Source organism: Stenella coeruleoalba, assembly GCF_951394435.1.
Source record: "Stenella coeruleoalba genome assembly, chromosome: 8".
Classification (NCBI taxonomy): Eukaryota; Metazoa; Chordata; class Mammalia; order Artiodactyla; family Delphinidae; genus Stenella; species Stenella coeruleoalba.
This window is the reverse complement of record NC_137154.1, coordinates 13,472,778-13,496,039: the sequence shown is the minus strand read 5'-3', so window position 1 is coordinate 13,496,039 and position 23,262 is coordinate 13,472,778. Positions and strand designations below refer to the sequence as shown.

At 37.7% G+C, this 23,262-nt stretch overlaps 1 protein-coding gene across 3 annotated transcripts in view; it reads right to left on the bottom strand.

Moving 5' to 3' along the window:
• Window positions 1-23,262, bottom strand: part of CKAP5 (cytoskeleton associated protein 5) — a 106,803-nt gene that overhangs the window by 11,104 nt on the left and 72,437 nt on the right. For all 3 annotated transcript variants that reach the window (XM_079928414.1, XM_079928415.1, XM_079928416.1), the window contains exons 23-35: window positions 22,581-22,694; window positions 21,011-21,139; window positions 16,906-17,100; window positions 16,393-16,528; window positions 15,160-15,248; window positions 13,015-13,140; window positions 10,856-11,005; window positions 10,349-10,552; window positions 10,004-10,139; window positions 9,384-9,577; window positions 8,230-8,402; window positions 6,883-7,056; window positions 6,541-6,661 (exon numbers count right to left, since the gene is read on the bottom strand). In XM_079928414.1, coding sequence (XP_079784540.1) covers window positions 6,541-6,661; window positions 6,883-7,056; window positions 8,230-8,402; window positions 9,384-9,577; window positions 10,004-10,139; window positions 10,349-10,552; window positions 10,856-11,005; window positions 13,015-13,140; window positions 15,160-15,248; window positions 16,393-16,528; window positions 16,906-17,100; window positions 21,011-21,139; window positions 22,581-22,694 — 1,941 coding nt within the window. The remainder of the gene's footprint in view (window positions 1-6,540; window positions 6,662-6,882; window positions 7,057-8,229; window positions 8,403-9,383; window positions 9,578-10,003; window positions 10,140-10,348; window positions 10,553-10,855; window positions 11,006-13,014; window positions 13,141-15,159; window positions 15,249-16,392; window positions 16,529-16,905; window positions 17,101-21,010; window positions 21,140-22,580; window positions 22,695-23,262) is intronic.

Below are 23,262 nucleotides of genomic sequence, written 5' to 3'. Positions count from 1 at the left end.
ACCGGGGCACGAACCCGTGTCCCCTGCATCGGCAGGCGGACTCTCAACCACTGCACCACCAGGGAAGCCCCCTTCCTTATTTTTTAATGCTCTCCCCAAATTCCTTGGTTATTTCAAAAAATTTGGGAGGGGGATCAGTTGTTTCAAGTTTCTACAGGGTTACATGTGTGTTATCTTATCTAAAAAAAAAAATCTCTTCCACATCTATGGTTGGTTCCTTCTTCATCCCTGATACTTACATTTTTGCTCTCTAATCAGGCTAGAATTTTTAATTTTAATTTTTTTTAACAAGAACCTGCTTTTAGATTTATCTTTAAAATCTATTTCATGAATTTTAGCTTTATTATTACCTACTCTCAAATTTCTTTTGATTTATTTTTTTTTTGAATTTCTAAGTATAAGTTCCTTTATCCTTTCTTCAATAATAAATGCATTTCATGCAATATATTTTTCTGAGTTCAGTAGCTTCAGAGTATAGTTGTAGAGTGAAATGCTTTCCTTCACTGCTAAGAGTTTTTTTTTTTTTTTTGATGAAAGAGTTAGTTAGGAGGGTGTTTCATACTTTCCAAGTAGCCAATATTTTTGTGATATTAATATCATTTACTAAAAATTTTGTTGGGTTATCAGCAAAGAATTTGGTCAGTATATCTTTTACTTTTTGCATTTGTTAAGAGATTTTTAATGACTCCTCTGCTCTAAGTTTCCTTTAGATGTGATTCTATTTCTGGGCTCTTTGTTCCATCCCAATGGTCTGTCTGCTTTTCCCTGGGCCAGTACTACACTTAACTAATTACAGTGGCTCTATAATCACTGTTGATACCCAGTGATGTAAATCCTCTCCACTGAGTTTTTATTTTAAAAAATTGTCTTAAAACTGTCTTTGCTATTCTGAGGCCCTTTGATTTCCCATATAAATTTTAGAATCAGCTTCTCAACTGCAGAAAAAAAACTTAAGATTTTGATTGGAATGGCATTGAATTTACAGATATTATTTGAGGAGAAGCTGGCATTTTTATAATCCTGAATCTTGAGAACACAGTATATTTCTATTTATTTGGAAACACAACAAAATGATGTCATTCAACAAAACTTAAAAATTTTCTCTGTCAAGGTCTTACATATTATACACTGCTTGATCACTCCTAGGTACTTTAATTTTTTGTTGCTCAGGGTTTTATTTTTTTTACTACGGTAAAATATATATAACTAAAATTTACCATTTTAACCACTTTTAAGTATACAATCCAATGACATTAAGTATATTCACAATGTTGTATAACCATCATCCCTATTTCCAGAACTTTGTCATTACCCCAAACAGAATCTGTACCCATTAAATAATAACTCTCTATCAACCCTTCTGCCCTTGGTAAACTCTATTCTAGTTTCTGTATTTGGCTATTCTAGGTACCTCAAATAAGTGGAATCATATAATGTTTGTCCCTTTGTGCCTGATTAATTTTATTTAGCATAATGCTTTCAAGGTTCATCCATGTTGTAGCATGTGTCAGAATTTCATTCTTCTTTATGACTGAATAATATTCCATTGTGTATATATAAATATATATACACATCACATTTTGTTTATCTGTTCATCTGTTGATGGACATTTGGATTGTTTCCACCTTTTGGCTATTGTGAATGATGCTGCTGTGAACATTGGTGCACAAGTATTTGCTTAAATCCCTGCTTTCTAGGAGGGGATCTGGGGATCTTATTGTAATTCTATGTTTAACTTTTTGAGAAACCGCTAAACTATTTTCCACAATGGTTATACTACTTTATGTTCCCACTGGCAATACACACAGATTACAGTTTCTCCACATCCTGGCAAACACTTGCTATTTCCCATTAAAAAAAAAAAATCCTAATGGGTGTGAAGTGGTATCTCATTGTGGTTTTGATCTATATTTCCCTAATGACTAATGATGGTGAGCATCTTTTTACTTGCTTATTGGATATTTGTGTATCTTCTTTAGAGAAATGTCTATTCATGTCCTTTGTCAATTTCTGAACTAGGTTTTGTTTTTTTGTCATTGAGTTATAGGAGTTCTTATATATTCTGGATATTAATCCTTTATCAGATATATGATTGGCAAATATTTTCTCTCATTCTATAGGTTGCCTTTTCATTCTTGTGATAGTGTCCTTTGATACATCCAATGTTTTAACTTTGATGAAATTCAATTTAATTATTTTTTCTTTAGTTGCCTGGTGTCATATCCAAGAAATCACTGCCAAAATCACTATATGAAGGTCTTCCCCTATGTCTTCGTCTAAGAGTTTTACAGTTTTAGCTCTTATATTTATGTCTTTGATCCATTTTGAGTTAATTTTTGCATATGGTATAAAAGTCCATCTTCGGGCTTCCCTGGTGGCGCAGTGGTTGAGAATCCGCCTGCCGATGCAGGGGACATGAGTTCGTGCCCCAGGCCGGGAAGATCCCACATGCCGCGGAGCGGCTGGGCCCGTGAGCCATGGCCGCTGAGCGTGCGCGTCCGGAGCCTGTGCTCCGCAACAGGAGAGGCCACAACAGTGAGAGGCCCGCATATCGCAAAAAAAAAAAAAAGAGTCCATCTTCATTCTTTTGCATGTGGATAAACATTTTTCCCACCATCATTTGTTTAAAAGACGGTCCTTTGTGCACTGAATGATCTTGTCACTCTTGTCATTCAGGTCACTAATTCCGTTTCTGTAGTGATCATTATCTCCTTCAGTCCATCTACTCAATTTTTTAAAACTCTAAAATCATATTTTTTTTGCTTGGAAGAATCTTTCTGCACCCCATGCCCTTCCCCATTGTGGTCATCTTATCTCCGTTAGCAATTTCATTTTGCCAGGACATTGCTGTTCTGGTTATTTTGTTTTATTCTTCTTCCCAGTTACTGGGTGCCTTAAGGCATGTTATTACTCTTTACATATTCAAGATTCAGTCTTGGGTCTACCTTTTGGAAACCCTCAACAATGGCAATAAATGGGAGATAGAGCATTTCTGCCCTTGTAGGTTTGTGGTATACCAACTGGCAAGCTGTCAGTTGTTTGGCAAAGTACCAAGAGCAGGCATTTCTGTTTGGTTTCTAAAGGTACAAAAGTCAGAGACTTGCCAGCCTCAGAGAGTGAATTCAGCCCTTTTGTTCAGCTCCCTGTAGTTCCTTAGGGGCAAAGGAGAACACCAGGTACTCCTATTAACACTCACATAAGCCACCACTGCCCTTCCTTTAGGGCACCTACCGATCTCCACAGATGAAGAGAGATCTCTCTCCAGGATTTCTGGTGTTTTGATCCTCTTCTCTGGGCTCTGCACTATTGAACCTCAGGTTTTCCTTAGGCCCATATGGGAAAAAGTCTTGTACGTGTACCAGACAGAGCTTGAGATTTGCTTAGACACTTCAGATACTACCCACCAGACCCGCCAGCTCCTCTGCTCAGAAAAGGCAAATGAGTTTGGATTGAAGTTGATAGAGAAAGGCAACAGGGATGCATGCATTCAAGTTGCTGTTTTCCAGACTCCCCGCCATTTGTTTTCTTCCAACAGCAAAAGTGTTAACAGGAGACTATTTGTCAAGCAACGTCAAAAACCTTGTGCTGGGATTCCGGTTCTGCCCTTCTGCTCAGACCTAACATAGCAAAGACGTATCTCTTGATTTCCAATCTCTCAAGCCTGCTCTTCCTCCATCCTTCCCCATCTCCGTACACAGCACCACCATCCACACAGTTGCTCAAGCCAAACAGCAAGGAGTTACTATTGATTCCTCTCCTCCCTTACATTTCATATCCAATCTATCACCAAGTCCTGTGGACTCTACCTCTGAAAGATACCCTGAAACCATTCACTTTTCTTCCTCTCCACAATGATCGTCCTAGTGCACATATCTTTCATATGAATTTCGACCACAGCTTCCTAACAGTCTAACAGGCCTCCCAGAATCCACTCTTGCCCTGCCTATAATCTGGTCTCTATGGAGTGGCCAGAAGTGACTTTTTCCCCAATTAAAATAAGTTCAAACATTACAGAAACGTTGGAAGTATAGTAAAAGAACTTTTTAAAATCCTGAATCATTTGCAAGTTGTCAGTTTGATGCTCCATGACCCTCTTGATACTTCAGCATGTATTTCTTTTTTTTTAATATTTATTCATTTATTTATTTTGGCTGCACCGGGTCTTAGTTGCGTCACGCAGGATCTTTAGTTGTAGCATGTGCACTTCTTAGTTGCGGCATGCGGGCTTCTTAGTTGCAGCATGCGAACTTAGCTGTGGCATGCATGCAGGATCTAGTTCCCAGATCAGGTATCGAATCTGGGCCCCCTGCATTGGGAGTGTGGAGTCTTACCCGCTGGACCACCAGAGAAGTCCCATCATATATTTCTTCTTAACAAGACATGCTCTTTCATAATCATGATATAAGGATCAAAGTCAGGAATACTGATGTTACTACCACCTAATCCTCAGGCTCTATCCCATTTTCTCCAGTTGCCCCAATTAAGTTCTTTATAGTGAAAAGGCCCGTCTAGAATCATGCACTCTAGACCAGTTCCCTCATTCTTTCCTTGACTTTCTTCACCTTGAGATTTTGAAAATGTCTCTCAATTTGCACTTGTCTGATGTTTTCTCATGAATAGATGACATCAGGAATCTCAGCGAAGTAATGCAGAATTCCCACTGGATCCTATCAGGTGGTACATGATTTCATTTTGTCATATGATTGATGATGTTTACTTCGATCACTCAAGGTGGTTATCTGCTAGGCTTCTCTACTGTCAAATTATTCTTGGTATTTTGTATTTTGGAGGTACTTTTAAAATATTAGTCCTTTGTATTTTGTGGAGAGGTACTATGAAACTAAATATTCCATTTCTCTTCAAATTTTTAATTAGCTTATATGTGCATGGACTTGTGGTTTCCTATTTTATTAAATTCAATAAATTTACAAATTGTATGTATTGTTTATGGGGTTATAACTCATTACTATTATTATTTATTTTGATGTTCAAACTGTGCTCTCTTCCAACAGGGAGTCTGTGTGGCCTGTGTGTCCTTCTGACATGTCCCTACAATTCTCTGAGCCTATCCTTGCTGTCTAGCACAACAAGATACTCCAGAATCATCCAGTACTTTCCCTGATTCAGCTCTGGAATCTGCCATTTCTTAAGGACCTGTTATTCCTTTTAGAGGAAAGTGGTATTTAGGAGACAAGATCTGGGGGTGCTCATTGCTGTTGGGGTGTTGCTGTTCTCAGGTCCTCTCAGTGAAAAGAGCTAGGGAATATATGCATATCATCTGTAACATACATTTATATACCACATATATACATACGCACATACATTTACACTGATATTTATTTCTACATCTGTGTATTGAAAACCATGAGTTCATACTGACACATCTAATTCCGGTCCAACACCAGAGTTTCTATTTTCTTGTCCTTCCATATTTGTATCACCCTTCTCTGACAGTAAGAAACTTGGCTCCCATTTTCCTTATTATATTTATTTATTTGACCAATCCCTTTGTTTGTAACCAATCTCCCACCTCTGCCACCAGCTGTTCCCCAGGCCCACATCTTCTGCTTTGGCTCTGACTCCCTATTCTGAGCCAGCCGCATGCCACCCTGCTCCCCTCCAACACACATGGATGTCCTCCTCATGCCACACTGGCTCCCCCCACGGACATCTTCCTCTTTCTGCTTTGGCTCTGATTCCCGGCTGTGTGTCACCCCTCCTGAATGACAGCCTCCTCACAATGTTTGGGCTTGAAGACCCTAACATTGGGCCACTGCCCTAACATTGGGCCACTGTGGCTCTCTACTCCCACCCCCTTGCTACAAGGTAGGTGCCTACCTTGTTTTACCCTCCTCCTGGCTTTATGACTAGACTGTTAGGGAAGGGAAGCAGAGGAAGAAGAGAAAGGTTTTTTAAAAACATGTAGCTTCTTTTTCCTCAAAATTCTCTAATGGCTTCCCATCACACTTAAAATCCAAAACCTCCCTCAGTGCTTTTAAAACGCCACATGATCTGGTCTCTATCCACCTCTCAAATCTCATGTACCATTCTCTCTTTTCACCACTAAGTTCCAGGCACATGGGCCTGTACTGTTTCCTGGACCACACCAAGGTCATTCCTACCCTAGAGTTTTTGTACTAGCTGACCTCTGCTTGAACCCTGACCACCAATCTAAGTAACTAGTACTTAGTTCCCTCTCTCCCATCACCCCATTTGAGTTATATTTACACAGCAGTTACTGATATTTTATTTGTTTGTCTCTGCCCACCAAAATCTAAGAAAGTTCCATGAGAGCTGGTTCCTACCAACTGCTGTTTTTCAGCCTCTGGTGAAAGAATGCAACTGTAAAAAGCAAGGCTCTATCACAGCTCTATCCTGTGAGGCAAGTGATGCCTGGCAGTGGTCCCTGTGCACTTTGTTCATCAGGGAGGTACTGAACACTGCCTGCCTCCCTTAATACTGTAACCAGTGTGTAACCATCACTATTACAGCCTCTATAGCCACCAGTGGAATGACTGTCATGGGTAATACCTCCATTACCTGTGTCAGAGCTTGGATGCTTGTGTTGATGTCACCACTGGCTACTTGGGAGATAATGAAATTGATTGTGGATGCTGTATTACTGTGCATATCATCAAAGTGTGGAGAAACAGCCCGGATCCTAGAGAGTGGAGCAAAGGAAAATATTCAATCTTTATTATAAGGTATCCCAATGAGTTGGAATTATGCAATTCCCCACTAGATCCAGGTTTTAGTAAAGAACTGCTATTAGTCAGAGAGTAATCTGTTCTAAAAAGTTCTAACTGCACAGAGAGCTCTTTTCAACATATACACTCTGAGGATCATGAACTGCTTATACTTAAATGAAATGGGTTAACTTACTTGGGTTCAGGAATAAGGACTGGTTCAAAAATGTCATCCAGTTTGTGCTGAACAAGTTCTGGCATTTCACATCGGACTGTACCATTGTCATTCTCAATCTCATCTAGATCCAGCTGGAATTCTCGGCGAACCATCTGGGCTGCCTCAGGATGCCCACTCATGCTTCGGGCTTGGCTAAGGGAAGCAAAAGGAGGCTCCTGAACTAAAAGAGACTTTTTAACCAAAGGGCAAGAGTAGCACTGCCAGCTGCCCCAAAGCTGCAAGACAGATGTTCAACTTCTGGTTTCAGCCCCCCTGAATGATTTAAGTCCTTGAGTCTAAGCAAGTGCCTTCAACGGGCAACAACACTGGTTCATGAATATCCTAAGAGAGAAGATTGACTTGTACTTACAGTACTGCCAAGTTGTAAGTATTCTCTCTAGTTCACTAAAGCCAACAAACCTTGTACGCTATTCCAGTTGGGGCAGTAAATAATAAAGAATATTTATATTGACTCAAAGCTCACTACTTCTGGGCAAAAATTTAAGAAATATCTAGACTGCCTGGCTCTTTTCTACCAATTTAACCAGTGTTTACGTTTTTCTAATTATAAGCATCATCCCATGCAGTGTTCAGTAAATTTTATACTTGAGGGACAGTCAATCACCTCTTTTTAGGAATATTCACTCTCAGGTCAGGCCAGCATTACATCCAAGCAATAGATATTCACAGTCTCCAAATTCAAATTGGTTAAAATTATACTCATGATATGATCCAAAATAGAGCTATCTTGCTTAGAAGGCAGTTTTTTGAGTCCCTAAGCCCATTCTGGGTTGCATGCACTTTACTCAGCCTTATCTGATGAATAGGAACCTGTGCACGACCAAACATAACACAAGGAAGAAGGTGAGCCCATATTTTAGCCACATGACATTGAGTTGACACTTCTGCTAGCCAGTGGACTTTCAGGGAAGGCTTGATTCATGGGATACTTGGACACCCTCTACCTGGTTATAAAGTCTACACCAATAGCCCTCCAGAGGGGATGAATCCAAGTCAGAAGTTAGAAAGATATAAGAGCCCTGCTAATGAGAAATTAGCAGGCAGTACTTACATCCTATAAGTGCGATACATAATTCTGTCCACGGAAAAGCAGTGAAAGAAGGCACAAGACTATTTAGAAGTGGTTTTGAGACAAAGACAATGAAGACTGAAGGATTTAACATTTGGTTCCAAGACATTTACCCAGACACTGTGTCATGCATGATAATGGCTACAAGAACTCAAGATTATGTTACAGGATAAGCTCTAAGCACACAAGGCAAAGTCCACAGAGATGCTCTCAGACAACTATCTCCATCCACATACTTGAGTCTGGAGGACATGTCCTCAGCTGGTCCCTTGCGTAGCATGTTGGTATTGGAGCTTATGCTCTGTGTGCGCTGAGGTTTCTCTTCCACCTGTTTTACTGGTGCAGCAGAAGGCCTCTTTGCTGACCGCTTAATCCTCTCCTCAAGCATGCTCATATCCTTTTCAGAAAGCTGTCAAAAGAGACCAAATTTAATTTATTAGCACACCCCTCTACTAGAATATGAAGAGAATTAAAAACCTAAATGGAAGACCCAAGAATTAATATCCATTTTCATGTCGAAGCAAACAGAACCTCGTATGTAGGGTAAGTTTCCTTTCAAAACACTACATCATTTTAAAATCAACTACTGCTAAAACCTGACTTGCTATATAAGAGAACATATGAAAGAAGGAAAGGACAGAAAAGGAAAGGCTATGAATAACTACAAATAAAAAGGTCAAGAATTAAATGAAGCGTCCTCATTTTTTGGTATTACCACTAACTAGCTGTGTGACTATGGGCAAGAAGCTTCACTTTTGGTCATCTGTAAAATTCCCATCTGCTTTATTTCCTTCACTGGCCTTGTAGTGAGGATTTAATAAGATTAATACAAGTAAAAATATATAAGCACAGGGTAAATACACGTGCTACTAAGAGGTAACTGGAGTGAAGAACAGGTCCAGCCACAGTAGTGACTGGCTCAGAGGAAGTAAGGAGTCAAAAGCAGAACCTTCTGTGCTTGGAGAGTCTGGCTCATAGCTGCAGCTCAAGACCCTTTTGATCTGACAGGTACCAGAATCCACATTATATACAAGTGAGTACTTGTTCACTAGAAAATAAATGCACTAAAAATTACTGAGGAGATTGCCAGGCAGAATTTAAATCCCAGACTAGCTCAGATTTCTTGATTCAAAAATAGTTTTCATCTAAAGCAAATTGTTATGAGGAGAATGCTCAGAAAAGAAAATCTAATTTCCAGTAAAACACAGCCTGAATGTCCTACAGTAATCAGAGACACCCTCAAAGGTTTATATGGATTCTAGGACATATCGATAGGCTGAGTTTTAACAAAAAGTGGTAAAAACTTAGAGTTGAGATGGCATGAAACTTGACACCTAAGTGATCCTGCAATTCACAACATGCTGAAAATGTTCAGAGAAAAGTCACTCACAGTTCCAATCAGTTTGAACACCTGATCCCCGTGTACATTGTACACTGTAACGATGGTGTTGAGGGCAGCATTGCGCACAGCATTGTCGCGGTCTCCTATGTGAATCGCTATCTCCTTTAAGGCTTTTCCTGGGGTTGGTTGGCAAACATTCATGCCATAGGACTCGACCAGACACCCTAGTTCTTCTAGGCACTCTGGGGAGAGAAAGGCTAGATTAAGGAGACTCAACAGAGATTTGGCATAGAGACCTATCTTTACTAGATACATTTTCCCTGGCATACATGAAGGTCTAAAATCTTATTCTGGCTCTGCCTTGAATTCTTCCTTGTTTACTGCCTTCTATAAAATACACAATTGAAACAGTGGTGTTATAGCAAGGGCTCCTAGAAGAAAGAGATGCCTGTGAGTCAGATGGCCCCTGTGCACTTGATTTTGTCACCAGGGTGGTACTGAGTGGTGCCTGTATCACCTGATACTGTGGCTCCACCAGTGTGCAACTCATCACTCTCACAGTCCAAATCAGAAGGTTAGAATCAAGAAATTTCCTGGTTCATCTATAAATTATTTCTTTTAGAGGTCACTGTTGCAGACGTAGGGCTCTATTTAAATTGTTGCTTTACCTGCTCTCTGCTTAGAGTTTTTGGATTTGGTTCCTTCCATGATGAAGGGGAACATCTTGCTGGCTGGGTAGACAAGGCACATCCGGTTCAGGATGGCACGGACATCTTTACGAATGACATCCTTTGGTTCTCCGACCTAGTCAACAAGGAAAATAATGATTAAGTGATGCATTCTCTGAGTAGCAAAGGTACCCCCTTGTGTGTCACTACATCTTGAAAGAATAAAATGAGCGGTAGAAGGTATCATCATCATACAATAAATGAAGAGGGGAGAGGGAATAAAAGTACAGGAACTGAAGTAGCTGGGAACTTGAGTAATCTTCCAAAGTGAGAACAACACATTACCTTGAGGATGAGATAGGGGATGAAGGAAGATGCTTCATTCTCAGTAAGATGATACTCCTCCTCACTCAGCAGGGTGAAGAGCAATTTTAAATATTCTAGGGCTTTCATTAGGACGCTTGTATTGGTGTCAAAAAACCGCAGGGTAAGCCACTTTAAGATAAGATCCAGGCAACCAATGACACCCTCTTTTTCACTCTCCAAGTGCTTGAAACAAAACAATACAAAACCCTCACAAATTAGACTATAAAAATTTAAGTTCTATTAGGCAAGTAACTCTCAAATTTTACTGCAGTGCAAAAAGAAAATGATAGATTTTTAAGCCTCCATTTAAGACACCAAATTATAGACATATAGTCATTTATTCTATCAGATAATAAGAAAGCTCTAAAAACAGAGAACATGGTGTATTCCAGTTCCTTCTCAATTCATGCAAACTTCCGATGATTTCACAGGGCTCAGTATTTTCATGCCTGAGATTCATGCATATTTATTTTGTTGCAAACTTACATCAACCATGACAGCAAGGGCTTTGTTGTGATGCTGAAAGTCTGAGTGAAACATCTCATCTTGTAACCATTTAGCCACACAGCTAGACATCTGAGTTTTTAGTTGCTCAATGTATTCATCCCGCGGAGTAGTAAAATTCCACTTCAGCACCTGAAAAAAAAAACAGTGAAAAGGAGCTGTAAGGTGTTCAACTGAAATGTGGTAGAGAACTCTATTTAAAGCAGCTGCAGGAATCAGTTTAATAGGATATTTTTAAATTCACCAAGATTAATGTATAATTAAGTATAAATGCAAAATGTACTCTCAATCTGTCTGTCATACTTCTGGAAGCTTAACTCTGAAAATCTTCTAGGAATAGAATTTTCAGCAATTCTTACTAGAAAAATCAATGATCTATTATTGTATAACATGGTGGATACTGTTGGTACAATTTTAATAAAGGGCAAATTTGAAATATCTATCAAAATTTTAAATGTACATATTATTCTAGGACTTTAATATAAATATACTTACATATGTGCACAAAACCTATATTCAAAGATGCCTATGGCAGTATAGTTTATAAGAGTGAAAGATTATAAGTAACCTAAATGTTCAACATAGTGGGTTGAGGATAAAGAAAGGTACATACACATGATGCATCAATAAACAGAATGAATGCATACATGCGTTGTAGATATGGAATGATCTTTAAGATATATATTTCAAATACCATTAAAAGAAAAATGTAAGATTCAGAACAAAGAGTATGGCATGTTCCCATCTGTGTAAAACGAGGACCATATATTTATATATATATGATTGTATAGGTATGGAATATTATTATTTCTGGAGTAATACACAAAATAACTGGTCATAACATCCTCCCTGTGTAGGGAGACTGGAGTGGGAGACATGCTTTTCATACTTTCTGTACTTTTTTTGTATTGTTTGAATTTTTAAAAATTCTAATGTATATATTTTGAAAAGTTTTAACTGATTAATAAAACGAAAACAACATCAAAAGCGAAATGATCAAACTAGCCATATATAGTTACAGCCACTATGGAGAACAGTATGGAGGTTCCTTAAAAAACTACACATAGATCTACCATACGACCCAGCAATCCCACTACTGGGCATATACCCTGAGAAAACCATAATTCAAAAAGAGACATGTACCACAATGTTCATTGCAGCTCTATTCACAATAGCCAGGGCATGGAAGCAACCTAAGTGTCCATCGACAGATGAATGGATAAAGAAGATGTGGCACATATATACAATGGAATATGGATAAAGAAGATGTGGCACATATATACAATGGAATATTACTCAGCCGTAAAAAGAAATGAAATTGAGTTATTTGTAGTGAGGGGGATGGACCTAGAGTCTGTCATCAGAGTGAAGTAAGTCAGAAAGAGAAAAACAAATACCATATGTTAACACATATATATGGAATCTAAGAAAAAAAAAAAAAAGGTCGTGAAGTACCTAGGGGTAAGATGGGAATAAAGACACAGACCTACTAGAGCATGGATTTAAGGATATGGGGAGGGGGAAGGGTAAGCTGTGACAAAGTGAGAGAGTGGCATGGACATATATACACTACCAAACGTAAAACAGATAGCTAGTGGGAAGCAGCTGCATAGCACAGGGAGATCAGCTAGGTGGTTTGTGACCACCTAGAGGGGTGGGATAGGGAGGGTGGGAGGGAGGGAGATGCAAGAGGGAAGAGATATGGGAACATATGTATATGTATAACTGATTCACTTTGTTATAAAGCAGAAACTAACACACCATTGTAAAGCAATTATACTCCAATAAAGATGTTAAAAAAGAAAAAAAAAGCGAAATGATCAAACTAGCCATATATAGTTACCAAGTCTATCTTTTAAGGTCAGGTACAAGAAAGAATAAAGGAGTAGTATATTACATATGTGTAGTTGATTAAAAAAAAATCAATGACTACTTTCCAGTCTTTGATTCTAAAAACAAACAAAAAAAACCCCCAAAAAGAGTCTTACAGAAACAAGATATAATTTATAAGCAAAAGATTCAGTTAATTATTAGATATTTCACAATGATATGAATTTCAGACAGAAAAATTATTCTTGATTACAAAACGAAACTAAAACAAACAAGCAAAAAACTCCTGAAGATTCTTATTTCTTCCTTACCTTTAATCCTTTCTCATCTTTCATTCGTTGCTCCTTTCCATTTGGAACAACAATAAAAATAGGACCAGATTTGTCTTCATCTTCCTTTAAGCTGGTTTTGCTTGGTACTTTCTTTCCTTGTGCAGTCTACAACCAAGGTACAGGGAATACTGATTAGCTTAGACTACTCCTTCTTGGGAATTCGCTGTTACTGCCCAGCAAAAGGGCACTATATAAACCAGAGACACCTTTCTATATCATATTCCAAATGAAACAAACAAATGAACCATAGAATCTTGCATTTGATATGTTTGTGTACAGGTTTTCTAAAAATGTTTCTAATAGCACTCTTAAGTAACTGCTGGTTAGTCCTTGGGCTGGCATGTGATGTGGTTGGAAAAGCTGCCATTATATATCATTGGTCTGGGTTACTGGGTTACTATTTCTGATTCTTGGATAGTTCTTTTAAAATAATTATTGATATAACTGACATATAATGGATAGTTCTTTTCTTTCTTGGAATCTTCAACACTGTTTATAGCTTTCCATATTAATGACATTTTGAATGGTATGCACACATTTCACATAACTTGAGAAAACTTTTCTGTTTCTCTGTATATAAAATGTATCTCTATAACATTACTGTAACTGGAGACCCTTTGAACCTGTTTCTAGAGAGAAATTTCCTAGAAACATTTTAAATACTTAAGTTACTAAAGTGGCTTTTAGGGACTTCCCTGGTGGTCCAGTGGTTAAGAATCCATCTTGCAATGCAGGGGACACCGGTTCAATCCCTGGTCAGAGAACTCAGATCCCACATGCTACGGGGCAACTAAGCCCGCGTGCCACAACTACAGAGCCCACGTGCTCTGGAGCCCGCGCACCACAACTGGAGAGAAGCCCGCGTGCTGCAACGAAAGATCCTGCGTGCCTCAACTAAGACCCGATGCAGCCAATAAATAAATAGATAGATTTTTTTTAAGTGGCTTTTAAAAAGAATCCAAGATCTAGAATCTTTGTATCAGATGGAAAGAAATTGTGAACACATGGTATATATATTTAAGGTAAAATTTGAATTTAATTACTGGAATTATTATTATTATATTATAAATATAGCAAAAGTCTGCTATTTTTAGTAGGCCAGCATTTCTTTCTAGTTCAAACACTTAAGTCATTCAGTCAAAACAAATGTGAGATCATTTATGTGAAACTGCTTTGTAAACTGCAAAAGACTGAAAAGAAAGTTGCATTAAGAACAGAGTCAAAAATACTTCAAAGCACTTGTGATCAAAATACTGAAATAAGCGCTTGTTAAATTTGGGAGGAGGAGAGGGAGAAGGACAGGAAAAGAACAGCTTCACTGGATAGTTCAGAAGATAATTACTCATTTAAATTAACTCACTGAGTTGAAGGACCCAAGCATAGGGAGGGAAAATGAGTAACTAATATTTAGAAGAATGGCCACAGAGTGGCCCTTCTATAATGTGGATGTAATAATAAATGTACTGGATAATAAAACATTTCCTACTCTGCATACTTTCATCAGTTACATGCAGTTAATGAAATAGTTTTCTCTATTTATATTTACTATTAGATTTACTACTGATTGCACAGTTTTGCAATTTTCCTTTTGTAAGTATTAAACAGTCAATTCTTTGAATACAGTGACAAGCTTTGAATCTTGATATAGAAACTGATGACAATTTGCTATGATTCAAAAAATTAAATGAAAACACACCCAGGGGATATTTAAGGTTGAGCATTTGAACACATTTCTTTAAATTGTCCAACTCTGCATGGATGCTAAAAGGATTGGTGATGCATCAAATCCCATCGGTGTGGGGACAGAAGATATTTCCTTTTAGTCTAATCAGAACACCTAATATAATGACTTTCTGCCAAATGTAAAGGAAGTTGCCTACTACTGAAAATCTCCCTCAAAGTCCTGGATGACAGAAACCCTGGCAGTAGCTCTTGAGAATAGGAGTCTTTGTTTTGAGGTAACATTAAAAGTGAGACACTGAAACTTGTATAAATAAGTACTTATTAGATAATATCAAGAGTAGTAATAATCTTTCATATGTAATATAATCTTTGCTAAAAGAATGACTCAGTGTATAAAACACTTAAAAGCAATTCTACATCTAAGTTGCAGAATTAACATACCTTTGCTTTAGAGGAAACTCCTAGAGCTTTGGCCTTTTTTGGATCAGGCTTGGGTTCTACAGTGCCAGAAACAGAATCTTCAACAGGTGCTTGAGAAAAAAAAAAACATGTACTGTAAACATAAACTCTAACTAATATCACTATATTCTGGGCAGGTTAAATATATAATGATGGTGAGAAAGCCAGTAGTTTTAAATACATCTATTAAAAAATTATTTTTATTTTATTTTTTGAAAAGTTTTTTTAAACAAATGTATCCATTTTTAAAGCACTTTCAGTTAGATTTTTTTTCCTAATCTTTTTTCTCCCCGATTTCCTCATGAAATTAATTCAGAAAATCTGCATCTCCTTTATCAACATTTAAACTGCAGTTTAAAACCATTTTCTAAATAGCAGTTAAAAAACCTTTATGTTAGACTGATACTTCCTTAAGGGAACAGTCTATCACCTTTGATACTATAGTAAACTATATATACCATATAGCAAGATCCCAATAAATGTTATAACTGAATATATACTTTGATACCAACAATTTAACACATGTAAAATTTCTCACTTTATAGCAACAATAATTTCTACCCCACTAAACAGAATATTATTATTTTGTTTAAGCAATAAGTCTAGAAGAGCAGCGGTTACAGATCAGTGTTCTATTTGTACATTTTGGAATTTTAACATTAGGATGAAGAAATCAAGAATTTTCCCTTGAAGAAGTTTAGTAAATATTAGAATGGATCAGCAAACAGCCAAGTGTAGTGGAAGGGGAACTCATTTATGAATGAGTTAAGCAGAGGTCTCTGCTGGTTCAGCCACTGGCTGGCTGTTTGGCCTTGTGCAAGTCACTTAACCTTTGGTGTTCCTTACCTGTTAATAAAGAGGGTTAAGCTAGATGGTCCCAATTCTCCTTCTAACTGTAATATCCAATAGCAGAAAATAATTGTGGAAACCTTAAAAGTAAGATTGAGCACTTGCTTTCTGGAGTATTTCATTGTGATACTCCCAAACTCCTTTTTGGAGTTGGAAATCAAATTATTCATCCTTAAACCCTCAGCACAGTTCCTGGCATAAAACCAGGTAATTTGACAAATGTTTATGAAAGGAGGGTAAGGAGATGGAGGGAGGATTTGGAATCTAAGCCATGAGGAAATGTGATTAAAAAATGAAGGTTTCTATTTCTTTAAGAGTTCCCTTGACTATTTCCTTCCCCTTTAACCCTCTCAAAATAAGAGTTACCTGAGGCAGGCTGGAATTTGGCTGGAGCTGATCCTCCCACGGATTTGGAAGTTGCTTTAGCAGGTGCAGCGGGCTTGGCTGGCATGTTAGCTTTGGCTTTCTCTAACATGGCCAACACCTGATCTTTAGAAGTTGGCTATGGAGACAATATAACAGAGGTGAGAGGCCACATAAATGATATACTCATGCTATGCTTACTAACAGATCTGCTGTCAAATCCTTGAGCTCCTAGTTTTGAAATACCAATGAAGTAAGGGAGGCAGCACATAGTGCAAGAGAAGTAACACATTATGAAGTCACAGTAAATTAGCTGCCATTCTAGAAGGTCACAATTTTCATCCCTGCAAAGACAGCAGATTCTTTAGAAGTTCTACACTACTAAACATTTTATTTCTGCTCTCACTGGGATTTCAAGTTGAAACTCATAGGAGGTTAATATGATCTTTTGCCTATATAAATTCATGTTCAATATTTTTCTAAATGGCTTTTAACAGCAGCAACAAGTAGTAGTACTTTTAGTTTCCCAGTAGCCTTGGCCATTTTCTCATATCCTAAATGCATCATGAAGAATGGCAAGGCATCTTGGGCCTTCTTTCGCACATCTCCGTTGCGATCCTCTAGGCAGGAGTAGAGGTGGGGAACACAAAGGATAAGGTCTGTGGGGGTGGAACGGAGAGTCGGTAGTTTCTCAGCCAGCCAGCCCAGAAGCTGCCAAAAGAAATAAAGACCAGTTACACACTGCACATAGAAAACTGTCATTATTTATGATCTTCAGCTTAATGATTTTATCAGTACTAAACACTGAATTAGTTCTCACACTACAACTCTCCAGTGTGAAATCAGTCATTTCCATTGTGCAATTAAATGATAAACATGCAATGAAGATAATCAGCTAAGATAAGGACACAGTTTTTTGGACCACGTTTGAGCATTAAGTTATAAAGCTTTAATAGTTCTTAATGCATCTTAAACTTTCACTTCTTTTTTAATTCTAAGAACTATTCAGCTAGAGAAGATGCAAAATATTTATTTGATTAGAAGATGACAAGTTCTACCAGGACTTCTGCTTTCTGCCTTACATAGACAGTTTTTCTCTATATCTCTAAAATATTCGTTTTATTTTTTGTTTTGTTTGTTTTTCAGCCATGCCGTGTGGCTTGTGGGATCTTAGTTTCCCGACCAGGGATCAAACCGCAGCCACGGTAGTGAAAGCAGAGTCCTAACGACTGGATGCCAGGGAAATCTGTATTTATTTATTTTTAAAATTAATTTTTTAAACTAAATTTATTTATTCATTTTTGGCTGTGTTGGGTCTTCATTTACTATGCATGGGCTTTCTCTAGTTGTGGTGAGCAGGGGCTACTGCTACTCTTCGTTGTGGTGCGCTGACTTCTCATTGCAGTGGTTTCTCTTGTTGCGGAGCACAGGCTCTAGGTGCATGGGCTTCAGTAGTTGTGGTGTGCGGGTTTCAGTAGTTGTGGCTCGCAGGCTTTAGGTGCATGGGCTTCAGTAGTCGTGGCACGCAGGCTTCAGTAGTTGTGGCTCATGGGTTCTAGAGCGCAGGCTCAGTAGTTGTGGCACACGGGCTTAGTTGCTCTGCAGCATGTGGGATCTTCCCGGGCCAGGGCTCGAACCCGTGTCTCCTGAATTGGCAGGTGGATTCTTAACCACTGCACCACGAGGGAAGCCCTGCATTTATTTTTTAGTTGAGATATTTATTGAGATGATTATATATTCACATGCAGTTATAAGAAATAATACAGAGAGATCCCAGGCACTCTACTCCGTGTCCTCCAACAGTAGCACTTTATGAAACTATACTATAGTATAAACAACCAGGATATTGACATTGATACAATCCACTGATAATACTCAGATTGACCCAGTCTGATTCTGTCTCATTTGTGTATGTGTCTATATTGCTTTCTCTACAATTTTTTCATGTGTTAGTGTATTCCCGCAGTCAAGATTTTGAACAGCTCCATCCCAAGGATCCCATGTGTTGCCTCTTTTATAACCACATTCACATCCCTCCTCCTACTCCCTAATCCCTGGTAACCACTAATCTGTTTATCCATTTCTAAAATATGAGATTTCAAACACATATAAATAGAATCATATAGTATGTAACTGTTTGGAATTGGAACTGTCAGCACAATTCCTCTGCGATTTATCTAACTTGTTGCATGTATAAATAATTTGTTTCTTTTACTGCTAAATAGTATTACACATATGGATATACAATAGTTTAAGCATTCACCTGTTGAAAGACATCTGGGCTGTTTCCAGATTTTGGCTATTATGAATCAGCTGCTATGAACATTTGTATATAGGCTTTTGTGTAAACATAAATTTTCATTTTTCTGGAATAAATGCCCAAGACTTGCTGGGTCATATAGTAACTACAAGTATAGTCTCGTAAGAAACTGCCCAACTGTTTTCTGGAGTGGCTATACCATTTTACATTTCCACCAGGAGAGTGTTCAAGTTTTTCCACATTCTTGCCAGAATTTGGTGTTATCACAATTTTTTATTTTAGTAATTCTGATAGTTGTCTGTGATATCTCATTGCAGTTTTAATTTGCATTTCCTTGATGGCCAATAATGTTGAACACCTTTCATGGGCTTATTTGCCATCTGTATATCCTCTTCAGTGAAATGTCTGTTCTTGTCTTTTGCCTATTTTGTAATTAGATTTTTAACTGTTGAGTTTTGAGAGTTCTTTATATATATATATATATTCTCGATGATAGTCCGTTATCAGACACAGAGGTTGCAAATATTTTCTCCCACTCCAGGCTGTCTTTTCATCTTCTTCACATGGTCTTTTGTAGAGTAAGAGTTCTTAATTTTGATGAGGTCCAATTTATCAAATTTTTCTTTGATGAATTGTGGTTTTGGTGTCTAGTCTAAGAATTCTTTGCCTGAAGAATTTCTATATCTTGAAGGTTTTCTCCTATGTTATCTTTAAAAGTTCTATAGTTTTATGTTCTACATTTAAGCCCATAAATCCATTTTGAGTTAATTCTGGTGTAAGATGTGAGGTTTAGGTAAGGTTTAATTTTTTTGTCTCTGGATGTCAACTGCTCCAGCATCATCTGGTGAAAAGGCCACACTTCCTCCACTGAATTACTTTGGAAACACCGTTGAAAATTAGTTGCTCATATTTGTGTGGGTCTATTTCTGGGTTTCCTCTTCAGCTCCACCTATCTGTATCTATCCTCTTCCTCCTACCCCTTGCTATCACAGGGTCTTTTTTTTTTTTTTGCCACACAGCTTGGCTGGGGGGATCAGTTCCCCAACCAGGAATTGAACCTGAGCCCTTGGCAGTGAAAGCATGGAGTCCTAAGCACTGGACCGCCAGGGAATTCCCCACAGTGTCTTGATTATGTTAGCAATTTAATTTCGTAAGCCCTAATATATGGTAGAGAGGTTCTTTCCATTTTTTTCCCTTTGTCAAGACTGTTTTAGCTAGAATATAAATTTTAAAATAACCTTGACTTTGTCTACAAAAAAACTTTCTTGAATTTTGATAAGAATTACATTAAATGCATACATCAATTATGTATACATTAAATGTATAGAACTGACATTTCTAATTTCTACTATGTTAAATCTTCCAATCCACAAACATGGCATGTCTCTACATCTATGTGGGTCTTCCTTGAATGCTTCATCAGCATTTTTGTAATTTTCAGTAGACATATTTTGTATTTGTTTTGTTAAGTGTATAGCTAAGGATTTCATTTTCTTTGGAGTGACTGTAAACTGTACTATGTTTGTAACTTCGGTTTCCATATGTTCAATGTATTATAAAGAAATGTGATTGACTTTTGTCAAATGTGATTGTGTTTATTTTGTATCCTGCAATCTTACTGAACTCATTTATTAGTTCTAGGAGTTTACTTGTAGATTTCCTGGAATTTTCTATGTAAACAGTCATGTTATCTGCAATTACGGATAGTTTTATTTATTCTTTTTCCAACTGTATGCCTTTCATTTCTTTTTCTTGCCTTATTGCAGTGACTAGAACTTCCAGTTCTATGCAGAGTAACAGCAGTGAAAGTGGACATTCTTGCTTTGTTCCTGATCTTAGGGGGAAAGCATTCAGTCCTTAACCACTAAGAATATTATCATTTACAGAGGTTTTTTGCAGATGCTTTTTATTTAACTTGAGTAATTCTCTTCTATTACTAACTTACTGACAGCTTTTATCATGAATAGATGTTGGATTTTCTCAAATCCTTTTTTTTGTCAACTGATAGGATTATATGACTTTTCTTTAGCCTGTTGGTATGATGGGTGACACTGATAGACTTTTGAATGTTGAACTATTTTTATGTCATGATTAAAACCTCTTACTTTACCATTTAAGAGTTCAAGCAAAGAGAAAACTTCACAGAAAGGCTAGTCCTTTAAAAAGTTTGTTAAAAAAGCACATGAAAGGAAAAAAGAAAAGGAAGCACATGAATAAAAAAGCTCCAGGAATTTGGTTTCATATTATTAGTGATTTTATAATGGAACTCATTCTATCCATTCATGTATATTTATTAGGTAGGTCCAAGCCTCTATGAAGGTAGAAGACATGAGTAAAGCAAATCATATTTGTGGTACTAACCTCTTGCCTCAAGAAAGGATTTTCCTTTTTGAGCTCTTCAGAAAGATCTTCCCCCTCCAGCCATTCCTTCATGCCAGTCTGTTCTGCCCAAGCATTCACTGTTGCTAGGGCCGCAGCTCGAACATTGTTCTGAATGGAAGAGAGAATCAATAAAGGTAACACTGCTATGGTTTGGAGGTAGGGAGTGAAAAGCCTGTTACTTTATGAACACGAACAATGGAGGTTTCTCTAAAGTCCACATGAACATACTTGGAACATACTTCATCTTCTTTGAAACAGAATGTAGATCCACGTTGTACTAAAACTCCAAAGTAAATTAGAAACATAAAACTCCAAATTGTAAAGATCCCATACTCAGTTAATTAGGGAAAACAGTGACCTGGGCATAAAATATCATGTTAGGGGAACAAACTCTTAGGTTTTGTTTCCTGAACTTCTGGGGACTCTTATGTCCCTGGTTATCTGCTAAAGAATGTAATTCTACCTGTTAGAGAACTCTTAATAGTTAGACTGAAATTAACAATTTGATTGAACATTTTTGTTTTTATATTAATTTGCATTCATAGAATGAGAACGACTTACTGACGTGAAAAATATTAAAATAGTCCAATTCCTCAAATTAAATGTATTACACAAAAATAAAGAGACATTCGAATATTCAATTAAGGATAAACATAAGAGCTTGCAACTTTCAATGTGACAAATTCCAGGACTGTGAAACTGCAAATATCTTACTGAAGTACCAGAAGATCCTACTCTAGTAGTTGAGGGAACAGGTAGAAAATAAAATACATGATCCAAAATTTATGTTTATTCACTCTTTATACCAACACCTTAAACAATGATATCATAATCATAATAGCAACCATTTTTTGAGTACATACTGTATGAGACAGGTACAGGTACTTTATGTACAGTTGCTTATTTAATTCTGTAAGAATTAAATTTCATAGATAAAAAACTGAAACTCAAAGAAGATAAACAACTTATCTAAGGGTCACAAAGCTAGTGAGATATCTGATCACCTTAATAATGCCTGGGAGGTAAAAATTTTTACGATTTTCCTCCTAATATTCTCTTCTCTAACAAAGTTTATAAACTGTTTACATGCACTCTTACATGTAAGAAAAGGATTGGGGCTTCCCTGGAGGCGCAGTAGTTAAGAATCTGCCTGTCAATGCAAGGGACACGGGTTCGAGCCTTGGCCCAGGAAGATCCCACATGCCGCAGAGCAACTACGCCCGTGCGCCACAACTACTGAGCCTGCGCTCAAGAGCCTGCAAGCCACAACTACTGAGCCCACGCACCACAACTACTGAAGCCCGTGCACCTAGAGCCTGTGCTCTGCAACAAGAAGCCACTGCAATGGGAAGCCCGCGCACCATGACGAAGAGTAGCCCCCGCTCGCCACAACTAGAGAAAGCCCGTGCACAGCAACAACGACCCAACACAGCCAAAAATAAAAACAAATAAATAAATAAATTAAAAAAAAAAAAAAGGATTATTCTTAGCCCAGTCATGTGGCTGGCCTATTCCAGAACAGAGCTGTGGTAAAAAGAGTCAGGTTTACCTTGCTGTCTCCAAGCACTGTGATGATAGAGATGCCTAAGTTCTTCACATGTTGCTTGATGTTTGGGCCCATGGCTACTGCCAACTGCTGGAGGATATTCAACGTCTGCTGCACCTGGGTGGGAAAAGCCAACACCTTACGTTCAAACCATTGCAAGGTGTGCTCAAAGTTTTGCAAGTTTGCTGCTATACAGTCAATGCAGTAGGAAGTTTCTGGCCTACTTTAAAAAATCAGCTCATTATGATACTAATCAGCTTATGAATAATTTTTGGGTGATGGTGTCTCCTTTTATCATCAGTTCATAAAATTGGAATATTAGAATTTTCGACTAGAGATTACAATGCTTTATAATTTTAAAGTAAGGTAAAGCCTAGTTTAAGAAAAATCTCACATAAAAATCCAAATTTAAAAATTAGAAATTAACTTGTTTATGGGTATTACAAGCAGTTTTATACAAAAATACTTAATATCAGAGCCCTGTAAACAGCAAATCTGAGATTCATGAAAATTTGATTAATAAACTTGCCATCTACCAACATATCTTGAGGCACACTTAAAAAATTAAAGGAAGCTATTTCTAGTTCAAAGCAATAGAGTGACTAACTCCTTTTTGTTTTTGCTGCTGAAGGTTACTGAAAAGGATCACCCTGCAGGGGCAGAGAGGGGAGAGAAAAAAACAGGC